This window comes from Pieris napi, chromosome 13, assembly GCF_905475465.1.
Source record: "Pieris napi chromosome 13, ilPieNapi1.2, whole genome shotgun sequence".
NCBI classification, from domain to species: domain Eukaryota; kingdom Metazoa; phylum Arthropoda; class Insecta; order Lepidoptera; family Pieridae; genus Pieris; species Pieris napi.
In genome coordinates this window covers 3,917,507-3,940,896 of record NC_062246.1, presented here as the reverse complement: position 1 = coordinate 3,940,896, position 23,390 = coordinate 3,917,507, and the positions used below count along the sequence as shown (strand labels likewise).

The following is a 23,390-nucleotide window of genomic DNA, read 5'->3' as shown; positions in this document are numbered from 1 at the left end:
ATTATTTAAAAATTATTTTTTTGCTTTGTCATATTTTTTTCAAGTCAGTAGAAAAATTGTCTTTGTATCTTTACTGTATTGAAAAAATTAAAAAATACACTAACTACTATATTAAAAATGGTAATTTCCCAGCTTACAAAAAAAAGCTTTTGTTTAAATATAGTTAAATAAATTTACACATTAATAAAACACGTAATTACATATTCGTTTAAAGGTTGAACAGAAAAACATGGATTTTTTCACGATATTGGTGATACAAGATTTAAACTCAATGCACAGTGGAGAATACTCATGTCGGGCCACCAATGACTTTGGCACTGTTAGTCACTCGGCTGCTTTAGTCGTCAAAGGTATTTAATAATACGTAATATTATTTATACTTCATCTTATTTTTAATGTAGAGATTGTCTTTCGTCCATTCAAGTACACTTTAAAATAGATATTACAGAAATTACTGAAAATAATTTTAAACGTTATTTTTTTTTGTTTCGTAATAAAGGTAATTCCTGTTTATATCCGTTCGAATAGACAGCAATTTATAATGTGATTTAATTTATAACCGCAAGCACCGGAAACCAATTTTTCAAAAATGGAACTGTGAAAGTTTCTACAGTGACGAAGTAGAATAAGCCAAAAAAGGTTAGGTACAGTACAGGATATAACTCCGTTGCCGCGCTATTCTTTTATTCGCAGAGATCGCAAAAGCAAAAAGCTCCATTTGTTAAAACCGAGATTGACCCAATTCTTAATACTCACAGAAAGGCATGTAAAACTAAAATTCAAAATAAGAATGAGATGATAAACGAAACAGTTTCGCTACAGAGGCACCGTTGTGGGTGTGGCGTGCACAGAACACTTCAGTATCGGCAGGAGCAGCTGTTCTTCTACCATGCTCCGCCAAGGGACAACCCCAGCCGAGAATATCTTGGGAGTTTTCTACTGGTATGTTCTATATAAAAAAAATAAAAAATGTGCGTGTAAATGACCGTTACGCTCGTCTTTTTCTTGTCCCTACTAGGGTTGATTCAAAGAGCTTCTAAACCATTAATAACAAAAATGTATAATAACGATAACAATGATACTAAAAATTCTATTACAATTTATGAAATTCTGTAATAATCTTAGTGGTAATAAGGTAAAATGAAATAATTGTATTATTTGTATTCAAGTCTGTGATATTAAAAGCCTTTTGTTAAACTATATCTAATTTAACTTTATTTAACCAATTTCTGTAAAGTTGCATATAGTAGATCATTTTTCGAAAAATAAGATCATAAAGAAGTTTCACTTCTTACGTGTGTACACCTAGTACACGCACAATTTTTTTTTGTTGTGATAAAAAATTAAGAGAAAATTTTAATTGTGTTCCTGATGTTCTTATGAATGTACTTCATATTTTATATTAAGCACCAAATAATAAACAAAGTCTAGGATTTTTTTTAATTAAGAAATTTAGCCCCTGTTATGTATTCAAAATTGTATTCAGGTACAATAACGATTTGTTAGAAGTCATATATTTAGTTCAATTAATATACGGTTAACAAATAATATCCCCAGAACCACCTACGACTCGTGGCGTTAATTAGAAACTAATGAATATTTGGTTTTTTTTATGTAGATAGCGAAAACTGGCGTCACATCCTATGGGGTCAGTCAGAAACTAGTGAGCTTAGTGAAGGATCCATTCTCTCGGATGGTACGGTGTGGCTACGTGCTGCAACTCCAGACCACGAGGGGTGGTACAGGTGTACAGCCAGAGTCCAGCATTCTTTTCTTCATCATGTGTTCTTTTTGGACGTTAGAGGTATATGTTACATGCGCACGAATAGTTAATAACCCAACTGCTTTTAATGTTACTAATATTATATTAAATTAAATCCAGATATTCACTGTATCATGCCATCATTTGTTGAAGCCTGGAAAAGATATAGTGTAAATAGTTTTATTTTGGGATATATTTAGTACATTTTTGACGGAGATTCAGCTCATAATATTTTATTTTCAGCATCCTTCCTTGACCTATTTGTTTTGTTTTTATTATAAAGGTTCAAATATATATATTATAATTCAATTCTTGTAATAAATATGTTTAGTATTTGCGGCCTATATAATGCAATGGCTAATACATTGAGTATAATCTGGTTCTATTCCCAGAAAAACAATATATATCCTAGTATTGTCTTTGATTGACATAACCTTTACACATTTAAAGAAAAAACTTTTTAACCGGATTAAAGTTATGTATTTTTATGAATTTACAACTATTTATTTCAAAAAGTATCACAGCTGTAGAGAAAGTTGCATTATCTGTATTTATTTCCCCGGAGTTGGTATCGACTAAAAGATGGAGGGTTTTGGCAAAAATGGCTCAATATTTAACATAATTAAAATAATGTTAAAATGTTGTAAATTTATAAAAATACATAACTTTAATAGGTTAAAAAGTTTCTTCTTTAAATATCTATCCTGTTTGCTGACACAAAGATAAACCACTTGTCTTAAACAAATTTATTCCAATAGATGCAGAAATGTATCGGCTGGTCTTAATAGCTTAATATTACAGAACCACCCAAGCTAAGCCGAGGCAGTGGGACTGGGGAGACACAGTGGGTGGTACGTGGTACTCCAGCGAGACTCACGTGTAGTGTCAGAGGGGAGCCTGAGATCCACGTACATTGGACACACGATTCCCGACCACTTGCTTTGCAGTAAGAATCTTATATTGTACTTATGTATTAAATAGTAAATGTTTCAGGATTAAATAGAAAGATCCTAATACAGAGACACAGACCTATCATATAGAGATCTTTTTAAAAAAAAGTGTACTATGTTATATTTTATTTTGTTGTTATACAGAATTCGAGATTTTAGGAAATTTGTAGGAAAAGACGTAAATAAAAAAAATACATTTATCAACTTACATTTTGTATAACTGAAGTAATGATTGATTCACTAAGTATGTAATCTAGGAGCACGTGTTAAACTTATATTTTAAACCACTCGGGTATGATTACCCTTCAATGAAATTAATTTTTTTACGATACGATTATTTTTGTCCTTTTTCTTTCCTAGAGATATTACAATTATAAATAAAGATAGATAGATTTTAGAGTAAAAAACGCTAAACGTTAAAATTATAAGTACCTAGGTTGTTTGTTGTCTCTTTGCGAGTAATTTTGGAATTGTGAATACACAATTTTCATGCAAGTTCAGTTTCTGTAAATAATTATAAATACAAAAAATTGTGTTGTGTTATCATACACAAGGTTATTTTGTTATAATGTATTTAGTTTGGTTTTTGATGATCATATTGTTATCAACCTTAGTATATTCTACGTAAAGTACTAGCTTAGGTTTAAATATAGTTTAAAGCCGGTATACTAGTGATGAATTCTGTGGTTAAGAGGGTTAGTGTCAGGCGACGGATATGACCTAATTTCTACCTAACCTAACGGCCGAAGCTTTGAAAATTTAAGTGAGACGCAGGTGCAACTCCTAGTACTTTACCTACGTTTAATAACATTATCTAAGCGTACTTTGCCTTTGAACTATTTTAGATAGTTTGCTGTAACACAATTAATAACTAAACGCAATATTTTTTAAACATCTTTCTTTCTGTCAACATTAATGGTATTTTAATACGTTTTAGTTTACGTTAGACGTAAATATACTTTGCTAATAAACATTTGGATTTTATTTATTTGCTAATTATAACTATCCATGGGCGCCTATATTGGTTGTAGCGCGTTGCTACAACTCTTTGGCTACATGATGCATTCGCTTCTTTGATCTTTTTTTAGAACAGTAACTAATCAGCCTTTTGTGCCAGACTAAAGTCGTAAATTTTTGCTATTTTCAAACTTGCCGGTTTTGGCTTACAATGTTTGCGGTTACCGTAAATCAAATGTTAATCGCGCAAATAGAAATAAATATCTAATGGTGCATAGCCGTGATTCAAACTCACGACCACAGGCTTGAGATTCACACGCTAAAGCCCCTAGGCCAACACTAGTATTTATTTAGTTACTACCAAACTTAATTTAGTAGTCATTTAGTAGTATGTATATTTGTACGAGCATTTTTAAGGAGGGTACAAAAGAGGCTTCCTTTATAATAGAAGGACAGAAGAATTTGCTCTCAGAAGACTTACAACTACCAACCAGTCTAGTAGTGGCCAAGTATTATTTGTTGTTAAAATGAAATAGATCTGACAACTTCCTCCTTTTTAAATATAACGTTAATAAAGAATAAACGTTGTTTGTGTCAGTGGTTCAGGAGGCGTAGAGATGCGCGATTTGGGTAACGGTGCAATGATGTCTGAGATAACAATCACTCATGCTGGGCCTGAACACGCAGGAGACTACCGATGCCTCGCCAGGAACTTGTATGGGACCGATGAACTGGTCTTCAGGCTATTTGTAAAAGGTACAGCCTTAACAATAAACATATTGTATTATCGGTACTCACAAACGTTAATTAACAGTGAAATGTTACTTTGCAATATTGTAAATTTTTCGATAAATAATATTTAGAGATTCAGCCAAATACGATGTTACCTTAACTAGTTAAACCTTTATTAGACGGAGTATTAAAACATAATTAACCGATTTTTGGAACGAAGTTCCTTATCGCGCGTTGTGAAAGGGGGCTAGACGGAAAATTCTTACGAAAAGTTGTCACGACACTTTTTTGCTATTTGCTATTGTAATACACCGGTTCTCGTCCGATCACCGAAGTTAAGCAACGTCGGGCGAGGTCAGTACTTGGATGGGTGACCGCCTGAGAACACCTCGTGATGTTGGCTTTTTTTTTCGTCGTAAGATTGGTGTCGAGAAAATCTATCATACTGTTATGATACCAATTAACATATAAATTAATCGAAAGGAATTTCGTTCCATCCGGGTGTCCCTTGACACCTCTAAAGTTTTTTTAATAACTATTAAGCACATAGTTTTATTTCACAAGCAATTTTTCGACCAACACTACGCAAAATTTTTATTTCACATTAAACTTAACGCCAAACATTTTAACTGGTTAATTTTTTGTCCCAAGAACGTCCAAGCGTTCCCGAAGAAGTCCGCATATCAGAGGTGTGGTCGAGAAAGGCCCGCATAACATGGCGCGTGACGCGTGGAGCCATAGTATCTCATTATTCACTTCAGTACCGTTCCCTCGCGCGCGACCTCACAAATGCTCCGCTGAACGCTCCGCTTCCCGCTCTTGAAACGTGGGACTCACTCGAAGTCCTCAACATAACGCTGGCTAATTCGGATTTACTTCATGTCGCGTAAGTTTGCTCAAGCTTATGAATATGTTAATGACCTACGGATTTCAATTCCGTATATTTATGTCATAGTATGTATAATGGTATTTAAATAGTTTCCAAAATAGGCTGTTTTTTTATTTTAACTAAATAACAATAACAACTTACTTATCTTAATATATATATTTCTTGTGTGCGTGTGTATGTGACTGAACTCCTCCTAAACGACTGGACCAATTTTGATGAAATTTTTTGTGTGTCTTCAAGGGGATCTGGGAATGGTTTAGATTCTCAAATCAGCCCGCCAGATGTTAAGGGTAGTCCACCCCTAAATTTTTATTTCTATTTTTTTATGATACAACATTAAAAAATACATACAACCCCTAACTTTCACCCCTCTACGATCAACCTCTATTTTTTTATTATATATGATATACATGGCGAAACGACGTTTGCCGGATCAGCTAGTAAAATATATACCTGTTTAGCACGTCATTCTGAAAATATAAACTTAAGCACCACATCGTACTCAGGTCAGAAGGGCCGAGTCGGGCAGGGGCATTAGTGTCCGGATTATATCCTGATACTCGCTACGTGCTACGAATAGCCGCCCACAACGATGTCGGAGCTTCCCCGTTCACAACACCTCTACAATTTACTACTAGAGAGGAAGGTATGTAGAGCTTAGCGCTACGCCGTAGTAGAGCTACGGACAATACACGTCACCGATGTACATCGTGGTATGAAGTTTTAGATAATTAACATAATAATAAACATTTGTATAATAATATTAATAAAATAAATTTTTACTAAAGTAAAGAAATTGTAAGAAAAGATCACTAGAAATTTAGCTTTAAAAATGTTATCTTCCTAATGGAATTTTTTAATAACACCCATATATTTATATTGAATATCCGCCCGCCTTTTAAATGGTCTTCTGTTTAACAGACCGTGAAAATGTATTTTATAGAAAATCATTATAACGTTTAATTCAATAAAAAACGCTTCAAATATACATAAAATCGCTAATATTTCACCGAAAAACGTTTTCTTTGTGAAACCTTTTCTCCGATTTATATCACCATTTGCTAGTCAAGATAAAAGTAAACAGATTTGGAACGGTTTTATTTTTCTTTGACGCCAACAAGTGGGAAGCTTAGACGGGCACTAAAGTATACAATGATTGAAGCCTCTGGCCTCTTCAGTTGGAAATGGGATTTTGTATATTTTTATAGAACAACTGGCGGCTTCTCCGTGGAATATAAATTAAAAAATAATTGATGTTTTATCATTCGTAATTTTGAGAAAATTCAAAGTACTAGTATTTTTTTTCCACGCCGGTGAGATAGAGAACTGTCAACTGTGTTGACAGTTAATTCTATCAATAACGTCACAATTGTATTAATTATAATCTTAGTTTGCCATACTAATATTATAAAAACGAAACGTTTCCGAAATATTTAAAAAACAATGTAAAATTTTCCCGCGGTTAGTAATACTGTATTTTTGTTACAGTTATACTATATGATTACAAATAAAAAATCTTTACATAAGTGAATATATTAAAAATTACCAATTTTGTTTTTAAAGGAATCTCGCTGTTGGCCTTAAGGGCCTTTTCAGGTCGGGCTGTTTTGGGGAGCGTAGCTCGGCCTGAATGGGCGTTTTTCTCTTTAAAATTACCAAGAACAATATTTATCTTTAAATACCAAATAGCGTATTCTTTGCTATGGATTTATTTAATAAATATTTATTAACCTTGACGACGACCGTTAAGAAGTCAAAGGTATTATTTTGAATGCGATGTATTTGCAAGAGAGTGTATTTGTTTTTTATGTTCATATTTCAAAAGACCGTCTCATTCGTTTTTCAATAAAAATCCGTAATGTTTTTGTTTTGGAGACATTAAAGGAGTTTATAGTCTATACCTAAAATTGAGAATTAATGTTATATATCTTTCATTTAATAAACATCTTCACCTAAAATCATATTCATAAAATATGGGACCAATAAGTGATAAAAATATATTCACTTAATTTTAAATATGAACAGCTTATGAATGGTTATTTAGAGTTAATATAAATAAAAGTTCAAGGTATAAGCATTCATAACGCTTATAGAATTTCTCACTAATTAGCTAAGAATTTAAGTTGAAAGGATTTACTTAAAAGAGGTAGATTTCTGTAATTGAAAGAAGAACTTTAGATTTTGTGAAGGTTAACTCTGGACTATCTGATTAGGAGCGTAACTTATTCATATAACTCATTAAAACTTTGAAATAAATAAATTGAGTATTAACTATCTTAAAAGATATGTTTTAATTTTTCAGAATCATTTGTTTTTCTTGTTGTTGGCCATCTCGAAGATGCCTGATTAATAAAATCCTTTCTGTGTTTGCCAAGTGGTATCGTATTCATCAGGTGATGATATCCAACCGATTACAACGCAATTCTTTAAAATAAATAAGTAATATAGACACATTGTTTTTAAAGTAAATCTTGAAAAAATCTGAGGAAGAAATGAGTATCAAATTTTGATTCATTAACTATACTGTTCAGGAAATATTTAATAATAAATTTTCCAAGCTATCAATAACAACTGGTGTTGAACTAACAACAACAATTTAATCTGTAGCGCCTGGAGGAGTGCCACGGGACATATCACTGAGAGCTCTCCGCGCTCGAGAGCTACTTGTCACTTGGCAGGTTTGCATTTTTATTCTATCTATATCTCTATATACGCTTTTGTATACGCATTTTATTTGTTTAAAGTCTAAATATCAATATACAGTGGAATCTCGGTAGCTCGAATGACAAGGGAACGGCAAAATAATAGATTTTTTACATAACAAGAACTTCGAGATACGCGATTTCTAAGTGTATTTTACGATTTTTATAGTCGAATTTGAATAATAATTCAACTTAAGTTTTGTAGTATATATTTTTAATGAATGTATTCATTCATTGCACGTGTACGAGACAAAAACAATATATTAGAAGCCCCGAACCCGAACATTCATTTTGGGTTTTTTTGCTATTATTTCGGGGAATTACAAGTAAGACGTCATTATATTTTAATAACTACGAGTTACAGAATCTCCTTTTTGAAATTCGAGTTATAGAGTATAAATATGTATTATCGTAGGGAAATAACATTTTGTATGAGTTACAAAGTCTAAATAATTCGAGATACCGCGTATTTAGGGCAATTTTTTTCGACTTACTGAGGATTTCGACTTTACAAGGTTCGAGTTATCGAGATTGCACTCTAATATAGATAATATATTAGTTTATCTGTTTACCACGTGTACACTCACAGCCACCACCGCGTGAATCCTGGCACGGCACGTTACTAGGCTACACAGTTCGATGGTGGGAGGCATCGGAAGAAGGCAAGGGCAGTATGGAAAATGCTTCAGAAAGTGGAGCGAGTTCTGATGCGACAAGTACGACGATACGAGGCCTGAAACCCGCTACACGATACGGAGTTACAGTCAGAGCATATAACGCAGCGGGAAATGGGCCGGCATCACAACCGCACTATCGACATTCTTTGGAATCACGTAAGTGTATATTTTTACGCATAACATGCATGTAATTTGAGACTTATTTCCTATTTAAATTTAATTTGAAGATATTATGTAAAATGTTTTTTGTTACAACAATTGGGTTTGCATAGCACCAAATTTCTGGACCATAAATCTCTGAGACAATAAATAATTATGAACTCGGTAATACAAAAAGTTCCGTTTTATTTCCTCGTCAATATATCTACGTCAGAGACATGATACGTGCGTCATAAATTTTCCTATCAAAATGCAAAATGGCTTAATTGGACCGTGGCTTTTTCGATCCAGGTCAAACGATTCGGAACAAATTGATAGCACTTTTATTTTTAAACATAAAATTGTTTCATCAATTGTCTACCATCCTATGTGTATTGGAGACTAGTGATATACTCTGGATACCCACACTTTAACGGATATTATTAAGCGGGGAATATATCCCCACTTATACCTAACTTCAAAGTAACATACTAAAAAAAAACTATTTTTCGTTAAAAAAATATTAAACTCTTGCATTGCTTCTATTGCAAAAACGTTTTGATGAACAACCTCAAATTAGTACACGTGAGTGACATAAACCAATTACAATAATGTAGATATAACAAAAAAAAGGGTACACGGTATACTTATGTACGCACGTAAGAAGTTATACTTAATTAGTATTGATTTAAATATTCAATTTAAATCACTTCTGATTATAATTCAGACGCACATATAAAATTCGCACTTGTATAATGAAAATAACTAGGTATGTTTCGTAACTTTTAACAATAGGTCTTTGTGAAAAAGCATTGCTAAATTTCTTTGAAAAAAATATTAAAACTCCTTTATTTGTTTAAAAGGTAAATGTCGTTATGGTCATTCAAAATTCTTGGCATAGCTGCTAACTTCACGCATATTCTATTTCTTTTTACTTGTAGATTGTCTTATTCCCATCTCGCTCGCGCCGGCTATAATCACACTGACAATGTTGTGTCTCAGGTAAAATTTCACTCTCATAAATTTTTCAAAACGCGCCTAAAGAAGTATAACTTCAAAAATCACAAACTTACGTACCCCATATTGTAGTTCTCATAAAGTCAAATTTAAATTTATATTATCAAGTTAGATAGTTTCGTAACCGAACATCTTCATACTTCTATAAAGGTCGTGACAGCTTCATAATTACTTTGTAACTGATAGTTCTCCACATTTTCCACTTTGGCTCTGTTTAAACGGAAACTGTCTTGGAAGATGTCAGATTCCAAGCGTGACTTGAATTCTTGCTAAGTTATTTATGATCCTAGTCACTTATACTCAAACCTAATTCCAAAGTTCACGTTTAAATTTAGCTATTGTTTTGTATTAACAAATATAATTATATATATTTAGCTAGCTAGAAACTATATATATTTAAAAATATAATATTTATTTACAATCAAGTATACATTATTTACAATTGTCTTAACCTACAAAGTAATAATAAAAATTATTAAGAAAGAAATCAAAACAAATTTAAAAAGTTTGTGGCAAATATATAATATATTCAAATAGTTTTATACGTTTAATAATAGACACATGTTTAAATATATATGACGTAAGAACAAAAACAGTAAACCAAAAAAGAATGAGTTACGTTGATAATATTACATAATGAAAAATACAGAATTTTAAAATTGCCTAATATAATGAATAGGACTATTTTTTAAGATTATTGTAATACTTTGAGTTTCGAAACGAACAAAAGCCTTTTCTGTGTAAAGTGACTGCCAAGTTACTGTTCTTTACAGATTTATTTGGTTTTTTTAAAAATCTATTTAACAGCCCCAAATGGAAGTCCAGAAGGCCTAGCATGCGTTTCAAGCGGTTCCACATCGCTTCGCGTGTCATGGCGGCCGCCCGCCCTCGATTCAAGGGGCGGGCTTATCACTCACTACACTCTACAATACACAAGGCGCGATGCCGATCCATTACAGCCAGTGCAGGATGCACATTTACGTGTTCAGGTATGATTTAAATTTAAAAAAAGGTAATATTCTTATATTATTAAGTTTGTATATTAATAAGTATTGTAACATTGACGTGTTGCCTTGCAATGCAAGCAGGGCTTCCTCACACAAATTAAATAAACACAATACAAACCAACATCTCATTAATTTTAATGAAGATATCTCTATCTTATATTTCAACTTAGGTCCTGTAAAGTCACGTTTAGCTTCATCATATCGAAGCACTTGCAATGCCAGGTACATTGTCGATTTACGCTTTAATAGTATACCTACATTATTCGTGATGTCTATGCCTTAATCTAGTTGCACACCAATACTTATTAATATGTAAATACAAACGTATGAAAACCTTGCATATACCTAGAATATACTAAGCATTGATAATATAAATAAAGGGATCTTCCAAAATACAATTTAAATATAACTAATTACGCGAATATAAGATAAAAAAATATTTTAATTGAAATATTCGTTAAGATTAAAACGTGATTATTTGACATTCATATATTTAACCATACGAATATAACTAATTGTTATATTCATGTATCTTTAAATGAATATATTTAATAGGGTGAAGAAACAACAGTGTCTCGCCTTACGCCATTTGCTGAATACGACATAAGAGTCCGTGCACACAATGCTGCGGGAGACGGCCCGTTATCTCCACCACAAGTCTGTAGGACTGATGAAGACGGTAAGAAAGACTTCATGAATTTTTTAATGACTATATTAAGTTATAAGAAATTTAAAAGCGGGTTTGTTGTTATATTATTCAACAGAAAGTCCCAGCTTAACAATACAAATTGTTACGGGTTGTTGTTATTGCCTTAAAAACACATCATTAAATTAGACAGAAATTTTCTTTGTTAGGTGTCGTACTCGAAGAAATCGGTAGCTCATTGGAAGTGTACCTGAAATATGCATATAATTATAATATAGTAGCTGACCCGGCAAACATTGTTTTGCCATGTATATTATTTATAGGAATCATAGGGGTTGATCGTAGGGGTTAAAATCAAGGGTTGTATGTATTTTTGTATGCTGTATCATAAAAAAATAAAAACAAAAAACGATTCTAAAAAATAAAAATAAATTGTTTGGGTTGCCTCCATTATTACTTAGGGGTTTGAAATATAAGTAGTAGCCGATTCATAGACTCTATATATAACATTGTGACAATTTTGTATATAGAGATAGAATGTGATTGTATATATTTATTATAATTGGAGCAATGCTATTCATAATCGTAGTACCAAGTGCACCGAGTGGCATCAAGCTGATTGCTCTAAGTGAGAGAGCTCTTCGCGCCTCCTGGCTACCTCCCGTAGAACCAAATGGAAGGCTAACACACTACTCGCTCTATATCAAGGATATGGCAGGGTGAGGAAAGCTTAATAGTTATATTTTTTAAATGTTGTGCTATTGATTTTTTTTTTTTTAATTTAAACAACTACATGGGAAATAATTCGATCGCCGCATCTCTTTGCAACCATTCAACGAATCACACATTTATTGAAATATTGTTAAATGAATGAAAGAATGAAAATTAGTTACATTAAAATAATTTAAAAATTAGTAATTTCACTTATTTTCGGTGAGCCATAGATACTACTACACATATTTATATAGCAACATTCTCGCAAATCTACTTATAAAAAGTTATTATACTTTAACAATACAAAACCTAGTAATTGATTATTTATGTAACTACTCGTATAACCTCCTCACACTAAGACAACATAATCACAAATTTCATTTGAGTTTTGTACAATAAAATAAAACTATTTAGTCATGAAATGGACGTACTTCAATAACTTACATAAATTATGCATAAAGCACACATAAAAATGTATATGTTTTAAATTAATAACGTAATAGCTCTAACAAAAACGTATTGTTTAAACGTTAACTGAATACAATTACAACCACAGCACACACGCACTACGCACTTTCTTCACACACTACCGTCTTTAAAAGAAAAAAAATGTTATCTCTCAATCTTTTTTATTTTTTTTTTTGATTATTGTTCTTTTGTGTGTATGTTTTGTTAGTAATACATATTATGTCTATGTCTATAAATAAATAAAAATCCCGCTTAGCAATTTAAAAAACTGCCTTCAACTAGGTCCCAAGAAGCGAACGTAACCCGAGTGAACTCGTGTACTGAGAGCGAAGGGTCTACGGTGGAATGTATGAAGACGTTAAGAGGCTTACGTTCAGGAAGAACATATGAAACCTGGGTTAGAGCCGCCAATGGCGCTGGAGAGGGACCTACCTCCACTGTTGTTGAGTGTCAGACAACTGCTTTGGGTTAGTAAGAACAGAAGTATAAATAGAGAAAATAGAGACACCCATACATATTATGTTTTTCCTGTTAAGTATTTTGTTACACATAATATGTTCACATCATTATCCACTCTGTCCACTTCAAGTTTACAAATTTTTTGTAAAAGGGTTTAGTAATTACGTGGAAAGTTCTTTCAATTCACAACCTTTACACAAACCCTAAAGAAAACCTAATCGTTATATGTTACTGTGAACGTAAATCTTAATATAGGTAGTTGTCCGAAGTGTGGTTGCCCTCGCGCTTACCACTTTGATAGGTTACATAACTGTTTGTACATTTATAAACTTAGTATTGTCTTTTATTGACATAACTTTTACACATTTAATAAAACAATTGTTAACCGGATTGAAGTTATGTATTTACAATTATTTTTCATAATTTAATCGATACCAACTCCGGGGAAATAAATCCAGATAATACAACTTTTTCTACAGCTGTGATACTTTTTGACATTCAACACCTTTTCGTCTTCAGTCACCGTGACCACGCACGCTGTTAAGTCGAAACGTCGGTTAAATTTAAAAATAATTATAAATACATAACTTCAATCCGGTTATAAATTGTTTTATTAAATTTATAAATTTATTTGTTGTTTTTAGATAAAAACATCATATATCTTCTATCTTGAAAAACGTATTTAAAAGTGTCCTTCATATAGCTTTTTGTCTCTTCTATCTAGCTATTGTACTAAACATTATACCTTATAGCTCCAGCCCGAATTTCATCGTTCGGTGGAGTCGCTGTAGGATCAGCAGGCAGTGCTCTATCACTTCGTTGTGTGGTGGGTGGAGTCCCTCCTCCTTCCAAGCGATGGCTCCGAGGTGGTAGTCCACTTCACATTCGAACACCATTCCATTTGGATGGAGATGCTTTGATGATAAGAAGTAAGCAACTCTTCATTGTCTTGACATAATTTTCATTGACATATATTTTCCGATCTTCTCGTAATCGAAAAACCTAAAGAAAATTGTATCGTAATGAAACCCATAGAATAAGGAAAACATAAAAATCAGTCCTATTATTCTACTATCGACACAATCAAATATTTCTTAACCTTGTAGACCTGGAACTCCAACACGCAGACAACTACACCTGCGTAGCAGAGAACCCGCATGGATCAGACTCGGTGACGTGGCGGGTTTTTGTCTTACGACCCCCGTCTCCGCCAGGGTTGGCACTTATTGAAGCCAGGTCTAGAGAACTAGAACTGGAGATCAGAGCTTCTCCAAGAGTGCCGGGACATGCCATCCCTAAAGAGTATACACTGCATTGGAGGCTTGCGGCACCTGAGGTAATTTTGCTTCATGTCTTATATCCGTATAAGTATTAACCTTCTTTATATAACCTACATTTATTACGCCTTTAGCGAATAATACTTAATAGATTTTATACTTTAATTATTAAAAAAAGTATAATAAATATATCATTGAATATATTAGTTTGTTAATGAAACCGTCGATATGTAACTGATGTTACGGAATAAGTTGTCGTTTCAAGTGCTTATATTAAATTTTTCTAAACAATAAATTGTAGTATATCTCATTTCCTTTGTAGGTTTTAAATTCTCTAATACAGGGCTGTGTACTCAAATGATAAAAATCTTCACAGTAATATTCATCACATAATTTTAAATAGTAAATGTTAATGAAGACCTTTTTGTGGATAAAATTATTCAAATATGATAGATAAAGTTGGTACTTCTGAAGGTATTTGAAAAAAGCACATCATGCTGTCCCGTTACACAGCAGGCTGAGGCCGTTTGTCCACCACCGCCGTCACCGGGACGTCTCCGAGAACGAGATTATTTCGGGCCGAGTTTAAGATGACGTGACGGCGATCGTGTGTGCACCGCGCCGATATATCAGTGGCTCAGTTCTAGAGCTTTGTCGTGCGTGCGCGTTTTACTTTTTAGTAGAAATAGAACCAACTAGCAGGATGGCTGGTTTCAACCGGCGACAATTGCTTATTCTGCTTTTATACGTTCGAGGGCGTTCGAAGAACAAGATTATTTCGGGTCACGCCGAACTACTCGAAACATCGGCGGCCGGGATGACGGCGCTCGGGTGACGGGCGTGCGGTGAACCATATTAAATGTATTTATCGCTAAATCGGCGCCGTCATCTCGTTCTCGGCAACGTCCCGGTGACGGCGGTGGTGGGCAAACGGCCTTATGATATAACCAAACCAATAAAAAATGACTAGAAGAATTAACAAAAACTCGACTTAGAAATGTTGCCCTATTCCGTCTTTGGGAATTATAGGACTCATAATACTCTTGTCGTTACTAATGCATCAATTGGATTTGCATAAAGACAAGAATCTTAAAATGTAGTTCTGCCCTACTTTCAGTCAATTTGAATAATCTTCTCAAGAGTATTCTGAGAAATTGTATCTTATTAAGAAATAATTTAGTATAACGTAATCTTTTCATTTCTCTAATATTCTTGAATATAAAATGTTTATTTTCTTTTGTACTTTATAAATTTCGTTATGAAACGACTCGAAGTGATACTTGAAATAAGAATATAATACAAAGCATCTTTAGTACTTATGCTTCTTAAACCTACTCACTTGACTTCATCCGACATTGACAACATAAATTCCTGTCTTTTCCGTTAGGCATAAGTCTTTAATTATTTCCTTTTATTATTTAAGACTCCTTATAATTTTGTAATAAATACATCGCTATATTTAAAACGTGCTATAAAATACTTTATAACTTAACCATATCTGGTTAATTCAAAGTATAAAATAAATAAATCAGCCAATACAGCACAAAGTATAATAAATTTTTATTTATAATAAATTGTGCAATAATGTAAAAAAAATAGATGATTATACGAGTATAAGTTAAATTTAGGGTGATATTTATAAACAAAACTTACCGCGAACTATGATTTCCATATTTCGAAGTCTAATATACTTTATGGTAAAAATATACAGAGTTCTATGTTATTTGAAAAAATTGTTGTCATAATATGTTATAATAGGGCGAATGGAGGGTGCAAACTGTAAGTCCAGGCCCAGCAATTCTCGCCGGCCTTCGATGCGGTTCAGCGTACCGGGCATATGGCTCTGCCGGTGGTCCACCCGGTACTGAGATTTCCATCCGGACCTCAGGGGGTCCCCCAGTACCCCCACCCGATAATAGATGGATCAGGTGCAATGCTACACATGCGCGGTTTGATACCAGCATGTGGTCTGATGGAGGGTGTGGTCCAGTTGCCTTGAAACTGGAGTGGGCTGGGTCAGGTGTGGCAGGAGCTAGGGATGTACCAGTTGGTGGTGAAGTCATATTGGGAGGTTAGTAAATTCTTTGGTGCATTCTTTGTCTGCTGTTTTTATAATTTATGTTGTTAAGCTAAATGTTATTCGATGCCTATTTAAAACAATAATTAATTTGTCAGTAGTCAACTATCGGGAGAAGTATATCGGAATATGGACTCTCAATAAGCAATCACGTTTTTTTTTTTTGTATTTTTTTTTTAAGACAATTCACACCAATTGACCTAGTCCCATGCTAAGCTGGTGAAGCTTGTGTTATGGGTACTAGGCAACGGATATACATACATATTATAGGTAGATAGACATATAAATACATATTTAAACACCCAAGACCTAAGCACAACACCAAATGCTCATCACGTCGATGTTCGTCTCAGCCGGTCTCGAACCCGGGACCCATGGATTCGTAGTCAGGGGTACTAACCACTAGACCAATGAGTCGTCAAATTATAAAATATAATCTTCATAGTCTTTTTCATTTACCAGGCCTTACTCCGGGATCACGTTACCGCGTGGCAGCCCGTGCTTCGAACGAAGCCGGCTGGACACGGGAAGTCTACGAATTCACTACAAGTCCACCAGAAGGAGGTTACGCGGAAGAGGTAGACGCGCCATTCCCCGCTACGGCTGGCGAATTGGCTTTATTGCTCGCTCTGTGTGCAGCTCTCTCCGTAGCGGCACTTACAATACTTGCTATTTTGCTCAGAAGAAAAAGGTAAGCTAGATTTTTCGCATCCTATATTAGAAGAAATATCTCAATTATTTTTACGATATGTCCGAGTAAAAATATACAACCAACCATGTACGTATGTAAGTAAAATGTAAAGTGGGAACAAACCGTGATCCATGTGGTATCAAATTATTTCAGTATAAGTCGTAGGTACTATTATTATTTTTCTTATGTAGCCCAGTTCACATTTCAAGGATGCTCGCTTCAGTCATGCTCGCTTAAATGTCATTGCTTGTGGCGGCGTCCATGCGTCGGGTTGTCTCTCTCCCTAAAATATGGCGTGGGGGCCGATGGCTGGCCATGCGTCATGCTCATGAACGGGTGCTGCTTGTGGTGACTGGTCGTACTTGAATTTGTGTATGTGGTGATGTTGCTTATTTCGACTATGTGTTTGCGTGTTGTTCCCACGAGAATATAAGTGCGTGCTCCTATTTCACCATGCCTCCTGCTGAGAGAGGACAAGCCTTTGTTTTTTTTTTAATTTATGTTATTATTATTAATTACTTGATATGTCATGTGGAACATGGTGTAATTGTTGCAGCTCCTTACAAACGTTGTGTAAAAAAAAATGGCGATTTTAAAGAGTGGCGGTGAGTTTATTGCCAGTTCTTCTCTTCCGTTCTACGCCCTTGATTTGAGAACTGGCAGTAAATGTAAAATTAGAAGCATTAATATATATTTCTTTACTGACGAGTCATACGTGTACTTTATGTTACCCACATGATTAAATGATTTTTTACTTTACTTTTACTTTAAGTTTTAATATGCAGTTTAACTGCGTATAATATGAGGTATATTAAATCATTAAAACTAAACCTGTTTTTAAGCCAGCGTAAACACCATTTGACGGAAAAATTACTTTAGTTAAAAGAGCAATCAGACAAATATATGAATTAGGCCTTACCCCTATAGTGTATAGACTTTATACTTAAATCTAAAACTACAACTAAGTTGTCTACTTAGATTTGCTTATTATGCTTGAGGTACTGATTACATCCACTACAACCGAGAAATATGAAATATTCGAGAAATCGTAATAAGATTGCGCGTATTTATTTTTGTCAAATATTTTTTCCAATTCAGTAAATTACAGCAAATAATAAGTTAATTGGAAGGTCTCCAATTTTCGATGTTGCCATGACAACATTTGGTCCCTTTGTGATGATGGTTATTACATTTTCAAAATGAGTTTCTCGGAAACCAAATATTAGGGCGATACATTTATTTCCAGGCAGAATAAGCAGATTTTTCTTTTAATTGAATGCTATTTATTAGTTCATATCGTCTCACAATAATTATCGTATGAGTAAGTCCATACCGGTTAAAAGTACTTACCAATATTTTTATAGCGTTGGTACTCTATAACGATTCCGACGTTTTGGTGTAAACTTTCGACGTATTTAGTTCTCTCAATATCCGTAGCGCAAAGTTACACCTTGTGATGGTGGCAATACAAAACTCAAAATTGAGTTATTAGAAAGTTACGAAGTACGACTGCAGATGTTTAAAAGTACTAAGCCCAATAGGAAGTCGTGACCTCAATAAAAAAAATCGAAAAAAAAATTATAATAGCGTGGATCAGTGTACACAAATTTTACGAGCACAATTATTACGGCATTTTATTTATGTTTTGTAGCAAAGTTGACTAATATTCATAACGTATTTAAGACTTCTAAAAATATTGTTATAATTACACCCAATTACCCAAAATAATTTAGATTTAGACCTTGCAATTTAACGTGAGATTTATTACACAGGACGGATGGTGCAATGCCTCGGGTGACGACAAGTGCCGACAAGACAGCTTGTGGCACGTACAGACCGCCGCACTCTACACCTAAACTACCTCCCGATCCCCCAGGTAATTTATTCAATATATGCAATATTAAACTTTTAATAAATTTTGGCAAAAAGGGACCGACATATTATATATTTTCTTTTTTTAATAAACCTCAAATGCCCTCTTTGTTTTACCTCGAATAAAATAAAAATAAAACCATAGCTGCTCTCTTATATATTAATCTGTTATATTTATTCAAAATTATGCATAAATAAATAATATTAGAGAAAATTTGATTATCAGTACTATTCCCAATTACTCTTAAAAGTAGGCTGATACTGGTATTATTAATTAGTTGTATGAATTTTTATATTGGTTTCAAACACATTTTAACTAGACATCCAATCCAACAAAAATCCTTAATTTGATTACGGGAAACACATTTTTTTAGTTTTAATTAGTAAAATTGATTTTTGTAAAGATAGCGTAAGTTTCCTTTTAAATTTAGTGTTGTAAAGCTTTAAAACTGGACCAAAAAGAACTCAGATCGATCGGATAAAGAATCGCCTTGCCCCGTCGGAATCGGTATTGCTTTTGTAAGTTTCATAGTAACAGCTGGAGTATTTATTACATAGATGTTTACGAGATAAGTCCATATGCAACTTTCGCGGGTGGTGAGGGTGTAGGACCGGGTTCTAGAGCGTACACTCTGCAACTGCGAGCCCTGGCTCGTCATGACGATGATGCGGCACCGCCACCACACAGCACTGATGGTAAGAATAAGTTTGTAAGAATAAAGCTGCAATAAAATATATTAATCAATTATTTTTACGAGTAATCCTATGCGTCTTGTCAATGTACTTTATTTCTATGTGCGCATTTAACATTTGCTCGAACGGTGAAGGAAAACATCGTGAGGAAACCGACAAGTCTTAGACCCAAAAAGTCTACAGCGTGTGTCAGGCAATGGAGGCTGATCACCTACTACATTAGATTTAAAAATGATCATGAAACAGATTCAGAAATCTGAGGCCAGGACCTATAATCAATCAACTATAAAGATCAACGAACTTGTTGTAAGACATTCAAAAACTATTTTTAGTTTGAAATTTTTTGTTATCTTGAACGATAATAACCCTCATTTATGGCTATACTATTTATTATAGAAGAAACATGTTTGGATGCTTATGAAGCACAACGAAGGCGCAGGCGCAGACGACATTATTGCCCTGATCATGGTAAGATTCAAATATATGTTAAATTAATTAGCGTCATTTTCATTTATTAAAATCTCAGAAATATTATAAATGTTGTCTATGGTATACCAGCGAGGTGAGCGCTCGCTTTGATGCAATTTGATATGATAGTAAAATGACTCGTCTAAGGAAGCACTCTAGCCGATCATTATTTAACTTTTTAGCTAACCTAAAACCTGGTTTTTAATTATAAATATTAATACTTAATACAAATAATTGAAGATTGCTGCATTTTTATAATTTAAATAAATAGTGTTAAATATGCAATATAATGCTTATCTTTTGTCAGCAGGTTGTTCACAAGAATCGGGGAGTTGAGGACTCACTGCCGAATATTTAGTAAATATCTAGTCAACTTAATGAATTCTGTTATACATATTAATATGTATACAATTTTTTTACAATTATATTATCTATTTCTATTAAATTTTGTTTCATTTTCTCCTCTCACTGGGTTGGGTGTTAAATACCACCTCACGTTTTTGACGATACTAATTATCTAGGAGTGTCCGGGGGACCTTCATTGGAACACCTCCAAGTGAGTTTTGCTCCGGAAACGCGTCTTAATATTTTTATAAAAAATTTAAAGTTTTGTGTAATGTATTAAAATTTGTAAACAATCCGCCATTTTCTACTTTTCTATTGGTTATAAGTGATGTGACGTTCACTTAAAAAAATCGTGTTTTTAATTTATCGATTGTTAATAATCGTTTTATTTATTTATCGATTATTTCCTCATTTTTGAAATTTAAAGTTATAGAATAATCAACATTGAAATTAACCTAATTTCGTGTTGATAGATTATAGGGTTCCGAAATTTTTTGAAATGATCGATACCTACTCGTCTGTATTTTCTAATTAGTACTTGTATTTCATTGTTTGCAACTTTCTATATTATTTAATTTTTACTAGAATAAAGTGTTTACTTTAATATCCAAAAAGTACCCAAAACCGAATCAGAGCACCCCACTATCCACGTGGTCTTGTCTGTCTTACCCCTAGAGTGTATATAAATAATCGGAGGCGCGGAGGAAGAGCAGCCCCCACCCGCTGTAACAAAGCACAGGCATTATGAAAGCTGTAGCGGCTGAGGCTGGTCGCCGAAGGCGACCAAAAAGCCGAGGTTGCGGAGGCTTGAATAAAATGCCTGTGCTTTGGTACGCACGGGTGGAGGGGCTGCATTTCCCGTAGCGCCGGAGCTGTCCACAAAAACAAATATTATTTAGATTGGTTAGGTTAGAGTTAGTATATGAATATTTGGTCGCCGAAGGCGACCAGGACGCCGAGAAGCCGAGGCTTGAATAAACAATTACTATTTAGATCGGAGCTGTTCACAAAAAAAAAAATTATTTAGATTGGTTAGGTTAGAGTTAGTACATATATGAATATTTGGTCGCCGATGGCGACCAGGACGCCGAGAAGCCGAGGCTTGAATAAACAATTACTATTTAGATCGGAGCTGTCCACAAAAACAAATATTATTTAGATTGGTTAGGTTAGAGTTAGTATATGAATATTTGGTCGCCGAAGGCGACCAGGACGCCGAGAAGCCGAGGTTTGAATAAACAATTACTATTTAGATCGGAGCTGTCCACAAAAAAAAATATTATTTAGATTGGTTAGGTTAGAGTTAGTATATGAATATTTGGTCGCCGAAGGCGACCAGTACGCCGAGAAGCCGAGGCTTGAATAAACAATTACTATTTAGACCGGAGCTGTCCACAAAAACAAATATTATTTAGATTGGTTAGGTTAGAGTTAGTATATGAATATTTGGTCGCCGAAGGCGACCAGGACGCCGAGAAGCCGAGGTTTGAATAAACAATTACTATTTAGATCGGAGCTGTCCACAAAAAAAAATATTATTTAGATTGGTTAGGTTAGAGTTAGTATATGAATATTTGGTCGCCGAAGGCGACCAGTACGCCGAGAAGCCGAGGCTTGAATAAACAATTACTATTTAGACCGGAGCTGTCCACAAAAACAAATATTATTTAGATTGGTTAGGTTAGAGTTAGTATATGAATATTTGGTCGCCGAAGGCGACCAGGACGCCGAGAAGCCGAGGTTTGAATAAACAATTACTATTTAGATCGGAGCTGTCCACAAAAATAAATATTATTTAGATTGGTTAGGTTAGAGTTAGTATATGAATATTTGGTCGCCGAAGGCGACCAGGACGCCGAGAAGCCGAGGCTTGAATAAACAATTACTATTTAGATCGGAGCTGTTCACAAAAAAAAATATTATTTAGATTGGTTAGGTTAGAGTTAGTATATGAATATTTGGTCGCCGAAGGCGACCAGGACGCCGAGAAGCCGAGGCTTGAATAAACAATTACTATTTAGATCGGAGCTGTCCCCACAAAAACAAATATTATTTAGATTGGTTAGGTTAGAGTTAGTATATGAATATTTGGTCGCCAAAGGCGACCAGGACGCCGAGAAGCCGAGGTTTGAATAAACAATTACTATTTAGATCGGAGCTGTCCACAAAAAAAAATATTATTTAGATTGGTTAGGTTAGAGTTAGTATATGAATATTTGGTCGCCGAAGGCGACCAGCACGCCGAGAAGCCGAGGCTTGAATAAACAATTACTATTTAGATCGGAGCTGTCCACAAAAACAAATATTATTTAGATTGGTTAGGTTAAAGTTAGTATATGAATATTTGGTCGCCGAAGGCGACCAGGACGCCGAGAAGCCGAGGCTTGAATAAACAATTACTATTTAGATCGGAGCTGTTCACAAAAAAAAATATTATTTAGATTGGTTAGGTTAGAGTTAGTATATGAATATTTGGTCGCCGAAGGCGACCAGGTCGCCGAGAAGCCGAGGCTTGAATAAACAATTACTATTTAGACCGGAGCTGTCCACAAAAACAAATATTATTTAGATTGGTTAGGTTAGAGTTAGTATATGAATATTTGGTCGCCGAAGGCGACCAGGACGCCGAGAAGCCGAGGTTTGAATAAACAATTACTATTTAGACCGGAGCTGTCCACAAAAACAAATATTATTTAGATTGGTTAGGTTAGAGTTAGTATATGAATATTTGGTCGCCGAAGGCGACCAGCACGCCGAGAAGCCGAGGCTTGAATAAACAATTACTATTTAGATCGGAGCTGTCCACAAAAACAAATATTATTTAGATTGGTTAGGTTAAAGTTAGTATA

General features: G+C 34.2%; 1 protein-coding gene across 2 annotated transcripts in view; it reads left to right on the top strand.

The window, feature by feature from the left end:
• Nucleotides 1-20,641, top strand: part of LOC125055372 (Down syndrome cell adhesion molecule-like protein Dscam2) — a 49,106-nt gene extending 28,465 nt beyond the window's left edge. The window contains exons 14-34 of one of the 2 annotated variants that reach the window (XM_047657810.1): nucleotides 215-350; nucleotides 823-942; nucleotides 1,619-1,804; nucleotides 2,564-2,708; nucleotides 4,268-4,425; nucleotides 5,053-5,287; nucleotides 5,797-5,936; nucleotides 7,898-7,968; nucleotides 8,582-8,825; nucleotides 10,632-10,813; nucleotides 11,387-11,510; nucleotides 12,067-12,196; nucleotides 12,942-13,126; nucleotides 13,871-14,047; nucleotides 14,225-14,454; nucleotides 16,154-16,466; nucleotides 16,935-17,163; nucleotides 18,936-19,039; nucleotides 19,594-19,731; nucleotides 20,125-20,196; nucleotides 20,507-20,641. In XM_047657810.1, the coding sequence (XP_047513766.1) occupies nucleotides 215-350; nucleotides 823-942; nucleotides 1,619-1,804; nucleotides 2,564-2,708; nucleotides 4,268-4,425; nucleotides 5,053-5,287; nucleotides 5,797-5,936; nucleotides 7,898-7,968; nucleotides 8,582-8,825; nucleotides 10,632-10,813; nucleotides 11,387-11,510; nucleotides 12,067-12,196; nucleotides 12,942-13,126; nucleotides 13,871-14,047; nucleotides 14,225-14,454; nucleotides 16,154-16,466; nucleotides 16,935-17,163; nucleotides 18,936-19,039; nucleotides 19,594-19,731; nucleotides 20,125-20,196; nucleotides 20,507-20,532 (3,345 nt within the window). In that variant the 3' untranslated portion in view covers nucleotides 20,533-20,641. Of the gene's footprint in view, nucleotides 1-214; nucleotides 351-822; nucleotides 943-1,618; nucleotides 1,805-2,563; nucleotides 2,709-4,267; nucleotides 4,426-5,052; nucleotides 5,288-5,796; nucleotides 5,937-7,897; nucleotides 7,969-8,581; nucleotides 8,826-10,631; nucleotides 10,814-11,386; nucleotides 11,511-12,066; nucleotides 12,197-12,941; nucleotides 13,127-13,870; nucleotides 14,048-14,224; nucleotides 14,455-16,153; nucleotides 16,467-16,934; nucleotides 17,164-18,935; nucleotides 19,040-19,593; nucleotides 19,732-20,124; nucleotides 20,197-20,503 lie in introns of both variants that reach the window. The other variant, XM_047657809.1, reaches the window with a different exon arrangement.
• The last annotated feature ends 2,749 nt before the right edge of the window (nucleotides 20,642-23,390 follow it).